Source organism: Talpa occidentalis, unplaced genomic scaffold (assembly GCF_014898055.3).
Source record: "Talpa occidentalis isolate TD23 unplaced genomic scaffold, MPIMG_talOcc4v2.1 talOcc4.10, whole genome shotgun sequence".
NCBI lineage: Eukaryota > Metazoa > Chordata > Mammalia > Eulipotyphla > Talpidae > Talpa > Talpa occidentalis.
The window spans coordinates 35,878,977-35,893,641 of record NW_023600993.1 but is presented as its reverse complement, the minus strand read 5'-3'; the positions used below and the strand labels follow the sequence as shown (position 1 = coordinate 35,893,641).

General features: G+C 45.8%; 1 protein-coding gene across 1 annotated transcript in view; it reads right to left on the bottom strand.

Moving 5' to 3' along the window:
• The window catches only part of DOCK3 (dedicator of cytokinesis 3), a 245,020-nt gene that overhangs the window by 20,541 nt on the left and 209,814 nt on the right, over nucleotides 1-14,665 (bottom strand). Inside the window, exons 35-41 of the mRNA XM_037501571.2 lie at nucleotides 13,733-13,793; nucleotides 13,230-13,323; nucleotides 10,884-11,032; nucleotides 6,642-6,728; nucleotides 5,150-5,254; nucleotides 1,185-1,326; nucleotides 40-206 (exon numbers count right to left, since the gene is read on the bottom strand). Of these exons, the coding sequence (XP_037357468.1) occupies nucleotides 40-206; nucleotides 1,185-1,326; nucleotides 5,150-5,254; nucleotides 6,642-6,728; nucleotides 10,884-11,032; nucleotides 13,230-13,323; nucleotides 13,733-13,793 (805 nt within the window). The remainder of the gene's footprint in view (nucleotides 1-39; nucleotides 207-1,184; nucleotides 1,327-5,149; nucleotides 5,255-6,641; nucleotides 6,729-10,883; nucleotides 11,033-13,229; nucleotides 13,324-13,732; nucleotides 13,794-14,665) is intronic.

Genomic DNA, 14,665 nt, shown 5'->3' with positions numbered 1-14,665 from the left:
CCTTGCTATAAACACTGCCCCTACTTTAGGTTTGTTCACCTTGAATTCATTCTCCTTGTCCTTGGGACCTTTGTGAAAAGGCCTGTCATACCGGAACTTCCTCACATTGTTGACACGGTAGAAGCTCTTGACACGATCCGGGACCCTATCCATCTGCAGTACATCCACATAATCTGGTATGGGCGTCACCGCATAGATCTGCAAGTCTGGGCAGGAAGTGAAGGAGAAACCCAGACTTGCCAGAGAGATGACTCTGAGGGGCTAACACTTGTCATCTCTCCAAAGGAGAGCAGAGCACCAGAGCCCCTGTTCCCAAGCACAGTTAAAACAGATCTCCCTACCTGCACCCTCCACCTGCTCCAGGGGGACTGTCCTGAGCACTTAGCCAGGCTGAGATGGAAACAGCCAAGTGTCCAGGGCCCCTTTAAGAAAAAAGGGGCAAAGGGTCAGAAGAATGCAGGTGCCCTCTCCAAAGAGTGAGAAAGTTGTCAGGGTCTGAGCCTGCCTACAAGGTGAGCCATCTTTATTGCAAGACAGCCTTTTACTACGCATTGGAGTGATTATGAACACATGGGAGTCCCCTGCCCTCCACTCTCTGAGGCGAGCTTGCCACAGTCATGGTGACTGTCGTGAGGTTTCCAAGGAAGCTGTGTGAGGGGGATGAGGGGCACTGAAGGGAGTGTTTGCCTTCAGACTTCAGGTGCAGGCACTCCCCCATCTCCTTCCCCACTTAGCCCTGGGGCTCTGCCTCATTTCTCCTGAAAAAGCAAAAACAAAAACTAGGGAGTGTGCAGACATGGAGTGGAACCAGACACAGAGCCTTGTGGAATCCCTGTGGCAAGTCTTGGTGGGACCCCACATGACCCTGGTACAGTGACTGCTCCTGGCTGCCTAGGAGGATGCCTTAAAAGGCAGGGTCGGGACTCAGGTGTTGATAGCAGACAATGTGAGGGGTAAAGGTGCCCCACTGATGACGAGGCTCCCCCACACTCAGGGCTAACGGTATGCTGCGAATGCCTCTGTGAGGCACAAAGGCCCTGCTAAGGGTGTGGGTCAGTGATGAGGACACACTCTGGTGCAGGACTTACGTGTAACCTAGCCTATAAGCCAACAACACGGCATAGGGGCAGCTGGGCCCTCCCAGGGCCCCAGCCCTCCTTCCCCCACCGAGTGCTGAAAGATACACTGGGCGTCACACTGCAGGATGGCGTCGTCAGGGTGGTTTGGATGCTGCATGGCGACGGCTTGTGGGAACTCGCTGAGCATCCTCTGTTGGAAGGCCTCCAGCCTCTCGTAGTCATGGCCACGGCACACATATTCTTTGTTCTGCCACAAACATTAGAGAACACTCTATGACTTGCCTGTAGTCTCCACGTCCACACGAGTGTTAGCAGTTACTCATGTCACAAACGTGTGAGGAGCCCTGTGGCAGGTGTGGGGCACAACACTCACTCCCTGCCCTAAGGGGAATGGTGGTCAGAAGGGAGAGGGACAGAAGAAGGGAGAATTGCACTATGAAGTGGCAGCCTTGGGGGAGGGAAGGAAGGCTGTAGGAAGCCTGGAGGCGGGCAGGGAACCTAACCCAGAAAGGGCTGCAAGGTGGGGGTGGGATTTTGGAGAAAGTCACACCTAAAAAAGGACCCAAAAAAAGACCTGAGAGGTCAACCTGGCTTAGCCTGGTAGAGAACCATGGGGAAGGGTAGTCTATGTGAGTACAGTCACTACCAGGACAATGGTCAAGACAGGAGAAGGTCCAGGTGGAAGGAAGGTGCATGTGGAGAATGTGGGAGGGTGGCTAAAGAGGTCTGTAGGACCGTGCCAAGGTGATCACTGTGGGCGCCATCAAATAATTTTAAAAAGGGAGGAGGCAACCAGTTGTGTGCGTCTGAAAAATCATCTAGGAGAAATAGATGTTGTTGTCCAGTGTTGTCCAGTCCAGTGGTTTATTGCAATGATAATAACCTCAATGGCAGCAATTCCTTTGCAAAATAACAGCAGAACAAAATCAACATCATTCTAACTACAGATTTCTTAAAATCCTGTTACCTTGTACTTGGTCTGGGTTAGATCTCAATTTTTCTCTTAAAGAACTGAAGCCGTAATAAGACATCCTCAACCCTAATGCACTGGTCACAGCTGGTCAAGAGTGAGTGGCTTGAGAAGATTCCTCTGAGCCTTTTGGTGACATCTGTCTGCCTACTCCATGGCCTCACCCAACCCACTCTGATAAAGTGATGTCAGGCATTGCCCCCTCCTACCCCATCCCTACCAGGGCCAGCCATAGGCTTCCTTCCCATCTTACTATGGGAGAACTCAGCTGAGGCTGAACTACATGTCCAGATGGATCAGAATGGAACAGCAATATCAGGAGGGAAATTAAGGTCAGGAGCAGCAGGCTGGCCTCTCTAGAAGCACAGAGACATTTCTAATCTTTTTGTCTTGATAAACAGAATAGACAAAGGTAATTGTGCAGAATGGGCTTTTTTATATAGACTCACAAATGCACAATCCTGACTAGTGTCTATTCATGGGTCAAATGAAGAGAAACAGAAATTCCCCCAAGAAGGGAAAGCTGGATGTTTTCCTGTCTCCATGCAGATTAGTAAATAATCACATTTGTGAAGCAAGGCAGGCAGATGGTCCAGGGAAATCAAGCTGACAGAGCTAAAGTAATAGATGGCCTATGTGTTCAGGGAAGATGAGGGAGGAGTAGCAGCCACATCTTCTGGGGAAGACCCAGAAGGAAGAAGGCACACAGTATTGACCTTGAAGCTGGTTGTCAACATTAAGCTTGCTGGGGTGGGAGCCTCACCAGCCACATATGACAGACCTGACTGCCATCACTCTGTACTTTGTCCTTGCCGCCAACAAGGCAGTTACCACCACTTGGACTTACTCCATTTGCTACAGATGAACTGAGCAGCTGAGGGAAGGGAAGGTAGCATGGGACAAGGCCAGGAAGATTTGTATGCATGAAACGTAGTCCTTACAGACTGTTCCTTTGGTGGAGATGGGGATGGATTGACAGGTGACATTTACTACTACCCCTTGTTGTTCTTCCTCCATTACTGACACTCTCAAAAACCATGTTTGAGCATTCAGACTGTCATTTGCAAGCATTATTTAGATGGCTCAAATGCAGGTTCTATGTCAAGTCCTACTTGTCAGAAAATTCTGAAAGCCCTGAGACAGTGCTGTGCCCCGTGACATGTGCAAGGGGTGGGGGAGTCAGATGGAACATGCTGGACAGATCCTGTTTGGCAGGGATAGAAATGGGGGACATCAGGGCCTGATTTTATACTATCCAAAATAATGATGTTTTGGAAAATCTGGCTTAAGGTATACAAATTGTTTATGTAGACAAACAATAAAATGACAAGAAAGAATAATTAACAAAGATAAAATGAGAAATTAGGTTATAAGGTCAGAATCACTAGTTTGTCAAGGAAGTTTTAGTTTCTAATTGTGTCATTTCTCCTTCCCCTTCTGCTTCCTGTGCCTCCATTGCTGGAGTATGAGCTATGCTGATGGGGTCCACAAACATGCCACTCCTGAAAAGCCTCCAGTCCCTAGAAAGTGAAGCAGGCCCAGTCCTTCTGAGGAGGTCTTCTGCTCATTCATACCATGCTCTGGAACAGAATTAATCTCTCTGGGACCTACAATGAGGCAGAGAATACAAACTGCACCTGTCAGTGTTACTAGTTCCTACAGAAATCATTTTTACTTTTAGTCTAGAGTGATTACTGCCAAGGAAATGGGAAAGTTGACCTGTTTTATATCTACAATATGTTTAGCCTGGACTCTCTTGCTAGCATGCTCTTTTTTTTTTTTTTTTAAAGATTTATTTATTTATTTATACAAGCACTGGGTACAGTCAAAAGCGCGGGAGGGTGAGAGAAATCACCAGAGCCAGAGCAGGGAGCAGAGCAGGCAGAAGGACCGAAGTACACTGCTGAGGGGAGCAGCGAGCGGCAGGAGAGGTCTGCGCGCCATGCAGTTCCCTCCTCCTGCCAGGGAGCAGCCAGGGATGGAACCGGCACTGCAGAGGCTGCGGGCAGCTTCGCAGTCCAGCACTCTACCGCTGCGCCACGGGGGAGGCCCTAGCAGGCTCTTTTTTTAAGCAGCCATTAAGACTAACTGACCTTTGATGTGATAGTAATCTCATTAGTACTCACTGGCTAAAGCAATTCTCTATCAAGATGGGATTGCAAATGTATCAAAGGGATCCTATGAATTTTTCCAGCTGTACAGGGAGATTTATGGACTTAAACTTTAGTAAGATATTGGAACAGAGGCCAATTAGAATTAGTCTTAGGTCTCAACTGCAGTCCCAGGGACCCTTCCTCAGCACAGTTTGGTTAAGGTCATCTGAGAATGATGAATTCCTATGAGCTACAACTTCTAAGCCCAAGCTGACTCCTCCTGGAGCTTCTGTGTTGTGCTGAATAAAGAAAAATAGTAACTATTCAACTGGTACCAGTATGTCTACACTTAGTTATCCCTCCCACTCTATCTATATCCCAGCCTTCCAAAATGGTAGAGAGAAATGACTGCCATCATCCTGGCTTAGAGATCTGGCTGTCTGGAAAAGGCTTTCCATAGCCAAATCCAAAGTTTGGCAGCTTACATGGGGCCCCAAGAGTCCAGGGGGGCTATCCTCTGGGTCCTGTCAAATCAGTAGTTCTCTATCCTGGCTTTACCGTATACAGTGCAACTAGGGGAATAACCATCATCTTAGGCAACAAAACCCAAGAGGCCAGCCTAGTGCTTAGGTGAGAACTGTCCTGTATCCTGTCTGACTGAGAATAGTCATCAAGGAGGAGCAATTCCAGGCACTGGACACAATAGTGGGAATGTTTCCAAACATACCTATAGGACTATGTGAGACCCTGGTCATTTCCTGTGGGAACTCAATTGGTTTGGTAAGAAAAACTCCCTCACACATTCCAGGCAGCTACAAAGTAGTACAGCAGAATGAAACAATTTAAAGTGGGCAGCCAGTTCAGTTAACTAAAACCAGGTGCCTTTTGTTTACAGGTCAGTCCTTCAAAAAGAGGTGTTCAAAAGAAGACGAAAACAACAAAAAAACAGGCAAGGTTATAAATTATGTATAAAATACAAGTTTTTTTGACTACCTGAATGAACTCACCCGAAGGAAGAAAGGAAACTTCCTGCCATAGAAGCCGACCCGAAAGAACTCAGGCTCTAGGCGCTGCTGTTCCATGATATTGTCATAGTAGCTGGCCTCCATTTTCTGTGAATGAGAAAGGCGATGCCTTCAGGTTGCCTTAATTATTACTGGCATCCAAAGCTGTCTTTTAGAAAGAGAACATAGCAACTCAATCTAGAGAGAAGTAACCCCTGGTCATGATCAGCCTTTCTCCAGGAGCTGAGAGATAGAAGAGGAAAACCTCTTCCTCCTCCTCCACTGCCATGTGATGGTGGGGTGAGGATAGGTCAGCCCACTGCAGCCCAAAGAGGTACCTCTTTCCCAGTGTATGGATCCAGTTCCACAAAGACCCAGGCTTCCTGTACTCTCAGGGGTACATATTTAACATGAATTTTTTCCCCCAGGGATTTCTGGTTTTGACTGATACACACTATACCAATTGACCCCTGGCTAGTAGTGTTGCTTATAGGTGTCTAACAGCAATTCTTAGTGCTGTTCCATATTATTCTAACTGCAGTACTCTTGTTCATCTATCATCTATCTAAAGATGCTAATGGAGTGAAGAAGGCTCAGTTGCCAGCATCACTGATACTGGTTCCAATTTAGATTTAAAATTAGATTTTAAACTTTAAAAGTTGAATTAATATCCATGATGTTTGGTACTACCAAGGCCAGTCTTTTTTAGTCTTGGCTCACCTGGCTTCACATTAGAAAAACTCACTGAACTTTGACTGGGAAAATAGCTCTAAAGCATTCATCAAGCCAGCCTGCCAGGGAGCAGCTGTCTTCAGAGACAGGTCAAGAAGCCAATGCTGGAGAACCACATCTGTTATACAGACCCAAATCCCAGTCTGGATCAGGGAATGCCCAGAGCTAGCCTCGTTGACAAGGGTATGGAAGGAGGATAAACTGAGACCACTGACCCCTCTTTGCCAATGCACTCAGCAGCTGTTATGATTCAGAACCCAGGACTGGCAATCAGAAGAAAATTGGTAGACACCCTCAAAGTTCATGGGGGCATTTTGTTTAATCTTTTAAAAATATATTGCTTCAAAGAAGGGAGTAAAAAGGTACTTGAAAATGATTGTAAGTGAAAGCAGAGGAAGATTGTATAAAGTTTTCACATGAAGTATCCTTGAAAAATATCATTTAAGAAAAGCTTCTTCATAAAGTTGAGCTGCCACCCCCACCTTGAAGCCTTCATCCTATCAAGCTATTGCTGCTTCTCCCTTCCCTAAGCCCAGTGGCTACTGGGGTCTGGATCATATACATCATATGTCATGTGTGTGTTTTGGTTCCCCAGTCAAACTCCAGGTGTCTTGAGGGCAAAAACCTTGGCCTCTGCTTCTTCTATACTGCCAGAGCACTAAACCAAGGGTTGCACCTGCAATGAATGCTCATTCAGAAACTGATGCCAGGAAAGTGCTGGCACTTACTGTGAGGCCTGGGGGAGGGATGGGGTAAAACTCACCCGAATCCAGCTTAGGCTCTGGTAGTCGTAGAGGCTCTCATACTGACATGCCAGCTCCCTGCACAGTGGGATCCCAAATTCCCAGCTCTGCATCAGAAACAGAAATAAAACTTCAACACCTCAGACATTCTCATCTTTCCTCCTGCAGCTCATATATCACAAAGAACATGTGCTCAAAACCAATCTGTGAGGCATAACATATAACACTGGTTTTCCAGCATAAGACACAGCATTTTTTTTTTTTTAAAGATTTATTTATTTATTCATACAAGCACTGGGTACAGTCAGAAGCGCGGGAGGGTGAGAGAATTCACCAAAGCCAGAGCGGGGAGCAGAACAGGCAGAAGGACCGAGGTACACTGCTGAGGGGAGCAGCGGGCGGCAGGAGAGGTCTGCGCGCCATGCGGGACCCTCCTCAGGTGGCCGGGGAGCAGCCGGGGATCGAACCGGCGTCACAGAGACTGCAGGCAGCTTCGCAACCCAGCGCTCAACTGCTGCGCCACTGGGGAGGCCCAAGACACAGCATTTAAAGTTTGTACTCAAGTGTCTCCACCACTGAGAGACCTTTCCCTGACTACCTGGTCAAGAACAGGCACTTTCCTATCCATTCTTTGTTTCATTGCTCTGAAGTTATTTTTAAAAAGTGCTTTTTTTGTTGTATTAATCTCAATGAGATAATAAACTGCATGAGGGCAGAGACCCAGCTCACTTTATCCTCAGAGCATGGAACATTACCTCATCCTCAGGCATGAGCAGGTACTCAAGATTTATTTAATGAGTTAACGAAGGAATTAACACCTTTAAAAATATATACATAATTTTATTACAATTAAAAAACAACAACACTGCAACATTCTAAAATTCCCCAAATTTACTACTGATTCTATTCTAACAAGTTTGCTGTACTACCATATACAAATCAAGAAGTTAAAGAAGCCATTAAATACTTAGAAACATTTAATATGAGAAGCTTTAACATAACAAAATCTAACCATCTCAAAAACTATAATCTGCATTTAAAAAATATTGTCTCTATAAAGAAGCTCATCAGCTATACAAACATCTATAGTTTTTATACTGAAGCTACTACTGAGCTGCACTTGAATTCACTTTTATCATTACTTTTTGCAGCAAGTCTTTGGCATCATATAAGCTGACCAATAAATATTTCAATGCAAATGTTTAAACAATAAGGACTATATTTAAAAAAAAATGTTATTGAAATAGCATTAGGGAGAAGGACAAAACTATTTCACTCGCGAGCAAAGAAGACTGAAACAAACCAAAGAGAATTTTAAATAAATATAGTCTATTTAAAATATAATGCCCCAACATAATGTCTCTGCCTCAGTGCGCTAGAAAACTTCTTGCACCCCCGCGCTGCAGCTTTTAAGGGCACACATGGCAGTTCTCTCTCCAGTTCCAAGTGCTGCTTCAGCAGGTTTCAGCCAAGGGCTCACAACAGACTGGGATCAATGCTCATCTGCCTTGCTGGCCTCTCTACCCTAATTTGTAGCCCTGCTGCTCCAAACTCTCCCCTCACCTTCCTAAATATCTTGAGATAATGAGTCAGGACCAACAGTTTTAAGATACTCTGGTAGCCTTGAGAGGCTGAGCTGGAGCACCTGAGGATCTGGAGGCTTTGAGAGTTGTCTCTGAAGATGGGGTGGGGGGTATATGCTGTAGGTAAAATGCATCCCCATCTACATCTTTTCTCTTGATTTACTTCTTTTGGCAGAAGGCAAAAGATTCAGATACCTTACCGGTATCTGAATCCAATCACTGCCACTAACTCTGGCAGATGTGTCTTTTACACATCCTGTTGGCCCAGCCCTCCAACAGGGATGGCATGAAAGTCACACTGACTTAGGACTCTAATCAAAGTGGAAAGGAAGACAAAGGCCTGGGGCTCCAGAATGGCAGTTTTTGTACTTGTTTACACACAACATATTAGAAGCAACATTCCTGTCATTCTTTATAGGAGTGTGGGCAATAACAAACCCTTAGAGCAGGAAAGCCCAAACCCATTTCCACAGAGAAGGCTGTTCCAGTTCTGATGGTTTGTATGCCAGATAAACAGGGGCAAAGAGACCTCTCTTTAGCTTCCCTTCCTGTCTCCTTCTGTTCTGGGATGAAGGACCGGCTCCTAAGTTCAAACACCCACACCCTTCTTTCAACACCTCTCTGCTTCATCCTCTTCCTTTAGTTTCCCTCTCACCTTGTCTGACCTGGAGAGCTAACTCCCTGTAGCCAGAGCCTGACACATCTTAGAGCAGATTCCTAAACACCTCCTCATTAGGTAGAATGGCCCAGGATTAGGCTATGGTCACAAGTTGAACTTCTGAGTCCTCTAGGTACTCAGGATATAAACATAGGACCAGAGGGGGCTGCGTTGCCTGTCTAAAGAAGATACCAGAGAGGCTGGGAGAGTGTGGAAGCCAGAAGAGTTCTGGCTGTGAGGCAGGACTGCTGAGGGCTGAAACCCCTTTACCTACCCCTCCCCCAGACCCTTCTTTTTTGCTGGCTTGGTGCTGCCACGGTAGCTTTTCTTCTGGCACCAAGAACTACAGAAACACTTTTCCTGCTGCAGCCAAGTTTTGCTTTCTGTAGCCATTATAAAAAAAAAACAAACAAAAAAAAAAAAAACACAAACCCTGAATGCTTTCAAGAAGAACCGGTTAGTCTTACACACAGAGTGTATCAGGTACAGGGGCATGGGAACAAAGTTGGACCTTTTGAATAAGCCCAAGAGAATGAATCTGGTAAATACCGCCTTGAGGATGAGCCATGAAAGGCTTCACCGAATGGTCTGTACTCAGCACAGAACCTGACCCCCCAGCAATTCACAGCAGAAGTGCTGCTGAAAGGGGTGGGAAATCCCTGAGACAGTGGTCTATGGAACCTCCCTTTCTGCTCATCTATAGTACATCATTCTCTTGTCTATACTAATCTTTAAACCTGCTTTTCTAAACATTACATGAAGAGGAGACCATTAATGCTTACATGTCCCACTGTAGGTGCAATTGGATCAGCATAACTCTCTGTTTTGTACTCTGTGCCCATAGAAAGAAAAGATAACTAATACACTAAAAGCACTCATTTAAACTCACACTGTGCTTATGCTGGATTCCCTCTGAGTGGGAAGAGCTTGCTGGGAATGTGGGTAAGTAGGTGGACTGGGTGACAGGAAGACAGGCCTAAAATTGTGCTGGTTTGGGGCTCTAAGTCCAGGACCAGCAGGAGAGGAGGCTTTGGTTGGCACTGTGGATTAGTTACATGTGGCTGGCTGAGCGCTGAGCAAGTGCCTCCCTTCTGGGCTAAGTTACACGAGAGCTTCTGTGATTTGGGAAAGTACTTACTAGTACATTTCCTGCAAGGGTGAATCGTGAATGTTTTTGACAAACACAGAAGTCATCTATGTTATGTAAAACTGATGAATATTTTCTGATGTATGGGTCAAAATCATTAATGTTATTTTTTTTATGATGGGAAAACATTGAAACACTTTCCATTTGAGTCAGGTGTTCACAGACAGTACAGTGCTTGAAGGATCCTATTTCAGCTTTTCAAAGAAATGCTCAAAGCAGGGTAATGAGAGGACATCTCTGGCAAATTATGCAACCTCAGTCTTTCCAGCGTGTGGATCATACCCAATGGTAGGCTTGCTCAGAGAGTCCCTGTAAGGAATGGGAGCAGTATGACTGGGAAACCCCAAAGTAGTCTGAACCAATGTTAACAATTCTACAGAATCAAGTTTGGTGGAGAATAACTCCAATGAGAGAAGCCCAGGCTGTGAGGAAGGAAATAAAGAAAAGAACATGCACCATTAAGGGGCAATACAGGCCTCCTTTGGCTATGGCTAAAATCCATTCATTTTTACAGTTCATATGTTCTATGGCAGATTAGAAAGCTACACAATTTTTTAAAGTAAATCTAATAAATATAAGTGGGGGCTCAGAGCTCTGGCTGTTGGAGTAGTAGCATTTATAGATATACAAAGTGGCTATGTGGGGACAACTCTTATACCCCTTATCAGGAACTGACTTCCAAGCTACTGAAGATGTTATTTTTTTTTTTCTCCAGAGAAAATCATGTTGCCTCCAAATCTGACACATGTGTTTGGGCATCCACCCACTCACAGGCCCACACATCATTCTGCAGTTGCTGCCATGCCCACATTGTCAAGATGCCATGTGCACTGCAGACACTGAGGGGCTGAAAGGCTTGACTCATGCCACCTACCTTGCCTTTATTGAAGTAGTGGATGATTTTGCGGCACAGGCCCTCTTTCCGCTGCCACTCTGTCTGGGATGGGTAGTGGAGGAATTCCCGCAGTGGCCGTTCTTCCCACTGCAGTAGCTCACAATAGAGGAGCAATGTGAATGCAGCCTCTGTGGAGAGAGGCAATATGGAGGTCCAGGTGCTTTGCCTCAGGGGCCCAAGAGCAACCTGGTGCCAGGGAACTGGGCTAAGCAGAATACCAGGGTAAGGCATGTATAGCCCAGGCCAGGGACACAGATGAGAGTGAGGGCCCAGCCAGTTAATAACTCTTGACCACACCATGAAGAAGCCAAAAATCCTGACAGACAATTTGATTCCAAAGCCCAGTTACCTGTTTTGGGTTCCAGATAAAATATAGTCCAGTTATCTGTGAGTCTACACACAGGTTACCTTCCTTTGGGAGAGACAGACACATCAGAGAAGGTTCCTGGGTTCCTTTTTACTTAATTGACTATGCTAGAGGTGAAAAATGACCATGACTTCTCTCAGCTCCCCCTAAACTAACCTCAATGTCTCCAGCTCAATTTTATGCTCTCAGTACAGCCCTGGGAATGATCCTTTCCCCCTTCCTCTCTACTGTTTTCTAGACAGATCAGAGAGAAGGAGTGTGAACGACGGTAACTGCGCGATGGGACCATGCTGATGCTGACCCCAGGGTGGAGGTCCAGAGACACCTTGTGTTATATGTGGAAGAGTTAGAGAGGATTATATAAAATGGCAGCAGCTAAATAGGGTGGCTCCCTAAAGTCTAAGGAATGAGCCACACTGAATTATATCCATTGCTCAGGGTCCTGCTACAATCTATTCTTTCCTATTCTTTTAGATCATTTTAGTGGGTATCTCCTATTTGCAAGTTAATTAGTTTTAACTTCGGCCTGGCTTAAGGCCCCACTCAAGTCTGCTCCCCATTAGAAGAAACGCACTTCTAATTTATTTTGTGAACCATCTCGTTTTGACTAGGCCCACACTGCCTGCAGTCACTCTCCAGGCCCCTCCTCACTCTTGCTTCTTTGTGCTCTGGCCACAGAACCGTCCTGCTGGTATGCCCATGCTTGTTCACTGGATTCAGTTTGCCCTTTATCTCAGGGGACAAGTCTGTGAGGCACTCAAGGCTTCCCTTTGGAGTTCAGGGAACTATGAAGTCTTTTTCTTCCCTGTCCATATTATATTCTTTTCAGATGTCATTCCCAAGGGCACTAGACACAGGCTCAGTGTCCTCTCTCTATCTAAATCCTTGACCTAGTCTCTTAGCCATGGCCTGCCTACAGGAGTTTAGTAAATGACCACAGACACATGGAACTTATTAGAGTCATTCATTTCCTTACCCTTTCAGAGGGTTCTTGAATGAAGTAGATGCACATAATGGCAGATTAAACCCAATAATTTCAGATTTAATTCTTGCTAAACTGTGTGGCCAGGAAAGGCGGCCTCTATACCAGACACTACTTAACATCTAGAGATAAGAAAGATCCTGTGTTTCTACAAAAACCCTTCTAATTCTGGTAGTGTTTATGGGTAAGAATGACTTGATTTCACTGGTCTATCCACAAATTCAAGTCCTATGGCCCAAGCGCTAAGATTTAGAGTCTGGTCACTGTAACAAAAAAGGTGGTTATTTTGGGGGAACAAGGTGATTAGACAGGGCACACACACACATGCATATACTTTCTTGTCTCTGAGTAGCTCTCAGTAAACAGTGTGAAAAACATGTTAAAATGTTTTTTAAATTTGTTCTATCAGGAAAGGCTTAGTAGTGGATTAAATTGTAGAAACAATAAAAGGGTCCCATCTGGCCTGTCAGAATGCCAGACAAATGCTCTTCATACTCTCTGCTGGGAGATCAACTGCTGTGCGGTTGCAGGGAAAGAGTCTAGGCAGGTCTGCTAGCAAGTTCAGAAGTCCTAGGCTCAGCAGATATTCCTGAGCTATTATCTCATTTAACTCAAGCTCTCACTTAACTCAAGATCCTAAGAAAGTCTTTGCTCATGAGGAGGGACAGTGAGCACAGAGGCGCTGAACCTGGCACACCAGGTTTTCAGGTCACATTTGAGATCTCAGAGGGTGTGGACAGAAGGCAAGGAGAGTGGTGCAGCTTCAGGCAGCAGAAGACATGACACTCAGGCACAAGCAGAAGTTCTGCCTGCTTTCTCTCCCTGAGGAGCTAGGGGGCAGGAGTGAGGTGAGGGTGCTTCATGGGTCCCACACTGCTGAGATCTGGCAGGCACCATCCCAGAGCCTTTCTTTGCCAGTTGTGCATATCACCGGGTCTGCCCTCACGGGACACATGATTCCTCCCCTCCCACTCACCTGTGTAGTTTTCAGCCTGCAGATGCATGTCACAAAGCTTATGAATGTAGCGGATATACATCTCTTCTTTGTTAATCTCAGATTTGTAAAAGTTCTGTAAGAGAGAAGGATATAAACATAAAACTGAATTTCCCCATTTTGGTCACACCTGCGCTCCAGGCAGTTGGTCAAAGCCATGTGTGTGCTGGGCAGGAGGAAGAGGGCAGATCATGGAGGTAGACAGCATTAGAAGAGAAGGGACCAGTCAGAAGGTATACCTACTAGGGGTGGAATTACTGGCAGCTCTGGGCAGACTGAGAATTAGGGTATGTCAAGACCTTGTCAAGAGGACAGGCTAGAGCACTGTCCAAAAAGGACATTTAACTCCTTTTCTCAGTGGGAAGGTGGCTGATGAAGTGCAGGTCTCTGAGATACCAGTAATGGAACTGATGCGTTGACTCAAATGCTTAGGTTTATAATCACCGCCTGTAGAAAGACCAAGCTAACCACCCATGTCCTCTTACCATCAGGTTAACAGTACAGCCGATCTTCTTATTCTCTGTTTCCTCTCCTTTCATGCAGTCTCTGGAAGGGAGAGCACAGATGAGTGTCCCATGGCATGAAGCAGCGCCTTTGAGACAACACAAATTGCAGTGCCACTGAGGCGTTAGTATAACCAAGCACCAAATTAGAAGGGCCTTTGACAGGAACTGCCTCCACAGATGACGAATGTACTGTGAGTTCCCTCTGAGCTTTAGACCCACTGTTACGGTTCAAAGATCTCTAACCAACCAAACCCACTGCTCTGCTGGCAAAGTGTAGAGCTCAGATATTTTGTCAGGGCATTAAGTGGCACCATACCAATGTCCTTAGCACAGATGAGTGTGTAGGTAAAGTAGAAAGTTGAATCCTTAAGTTACCCAAATGGGAGGCACAGCTTTTCTTAAAGGGCAAATTTCATGTTATAGGACAGTGCTGAAGAGAAACCAAGATGCTTCACTCCAGGCACCAGTTAGCTTCAGGACCCTGTGCCCACACAGCCATGGCATGGCCACCACATTCACTACCACCCTGGATGCTTCTCCTTGTGGTCTCCGTCCCCCTCCAATTAGCAGCAGTAAATCTGGAGCTTCTTTCTAATTTAGAAGTAGTTCTGTCAGGGCTGAGCTATACTCGTGCTGAGTAGGGCTGAGGATAGAAGGGGTCAGAGCTGGCCTATGAGACACAAGACAATAGGGACATGGAGAATGGATCCTTTCCAAGGGATAGAGGGAATGTTCAAAGCCAAACTTCTCTGGGAGGAGAACGAGAACCAGACTGGTAAATCCAGCAAGAAACCTCCTTGTATACATAGCCAGCCAATGTCCCATTTGTACTCCATGCTACTCTGGGAAATATATAGTTCCTTATGCAGCTGTGTTATCAGCTCTAGGAAAAGGCTGCATAAGGAGATCTGG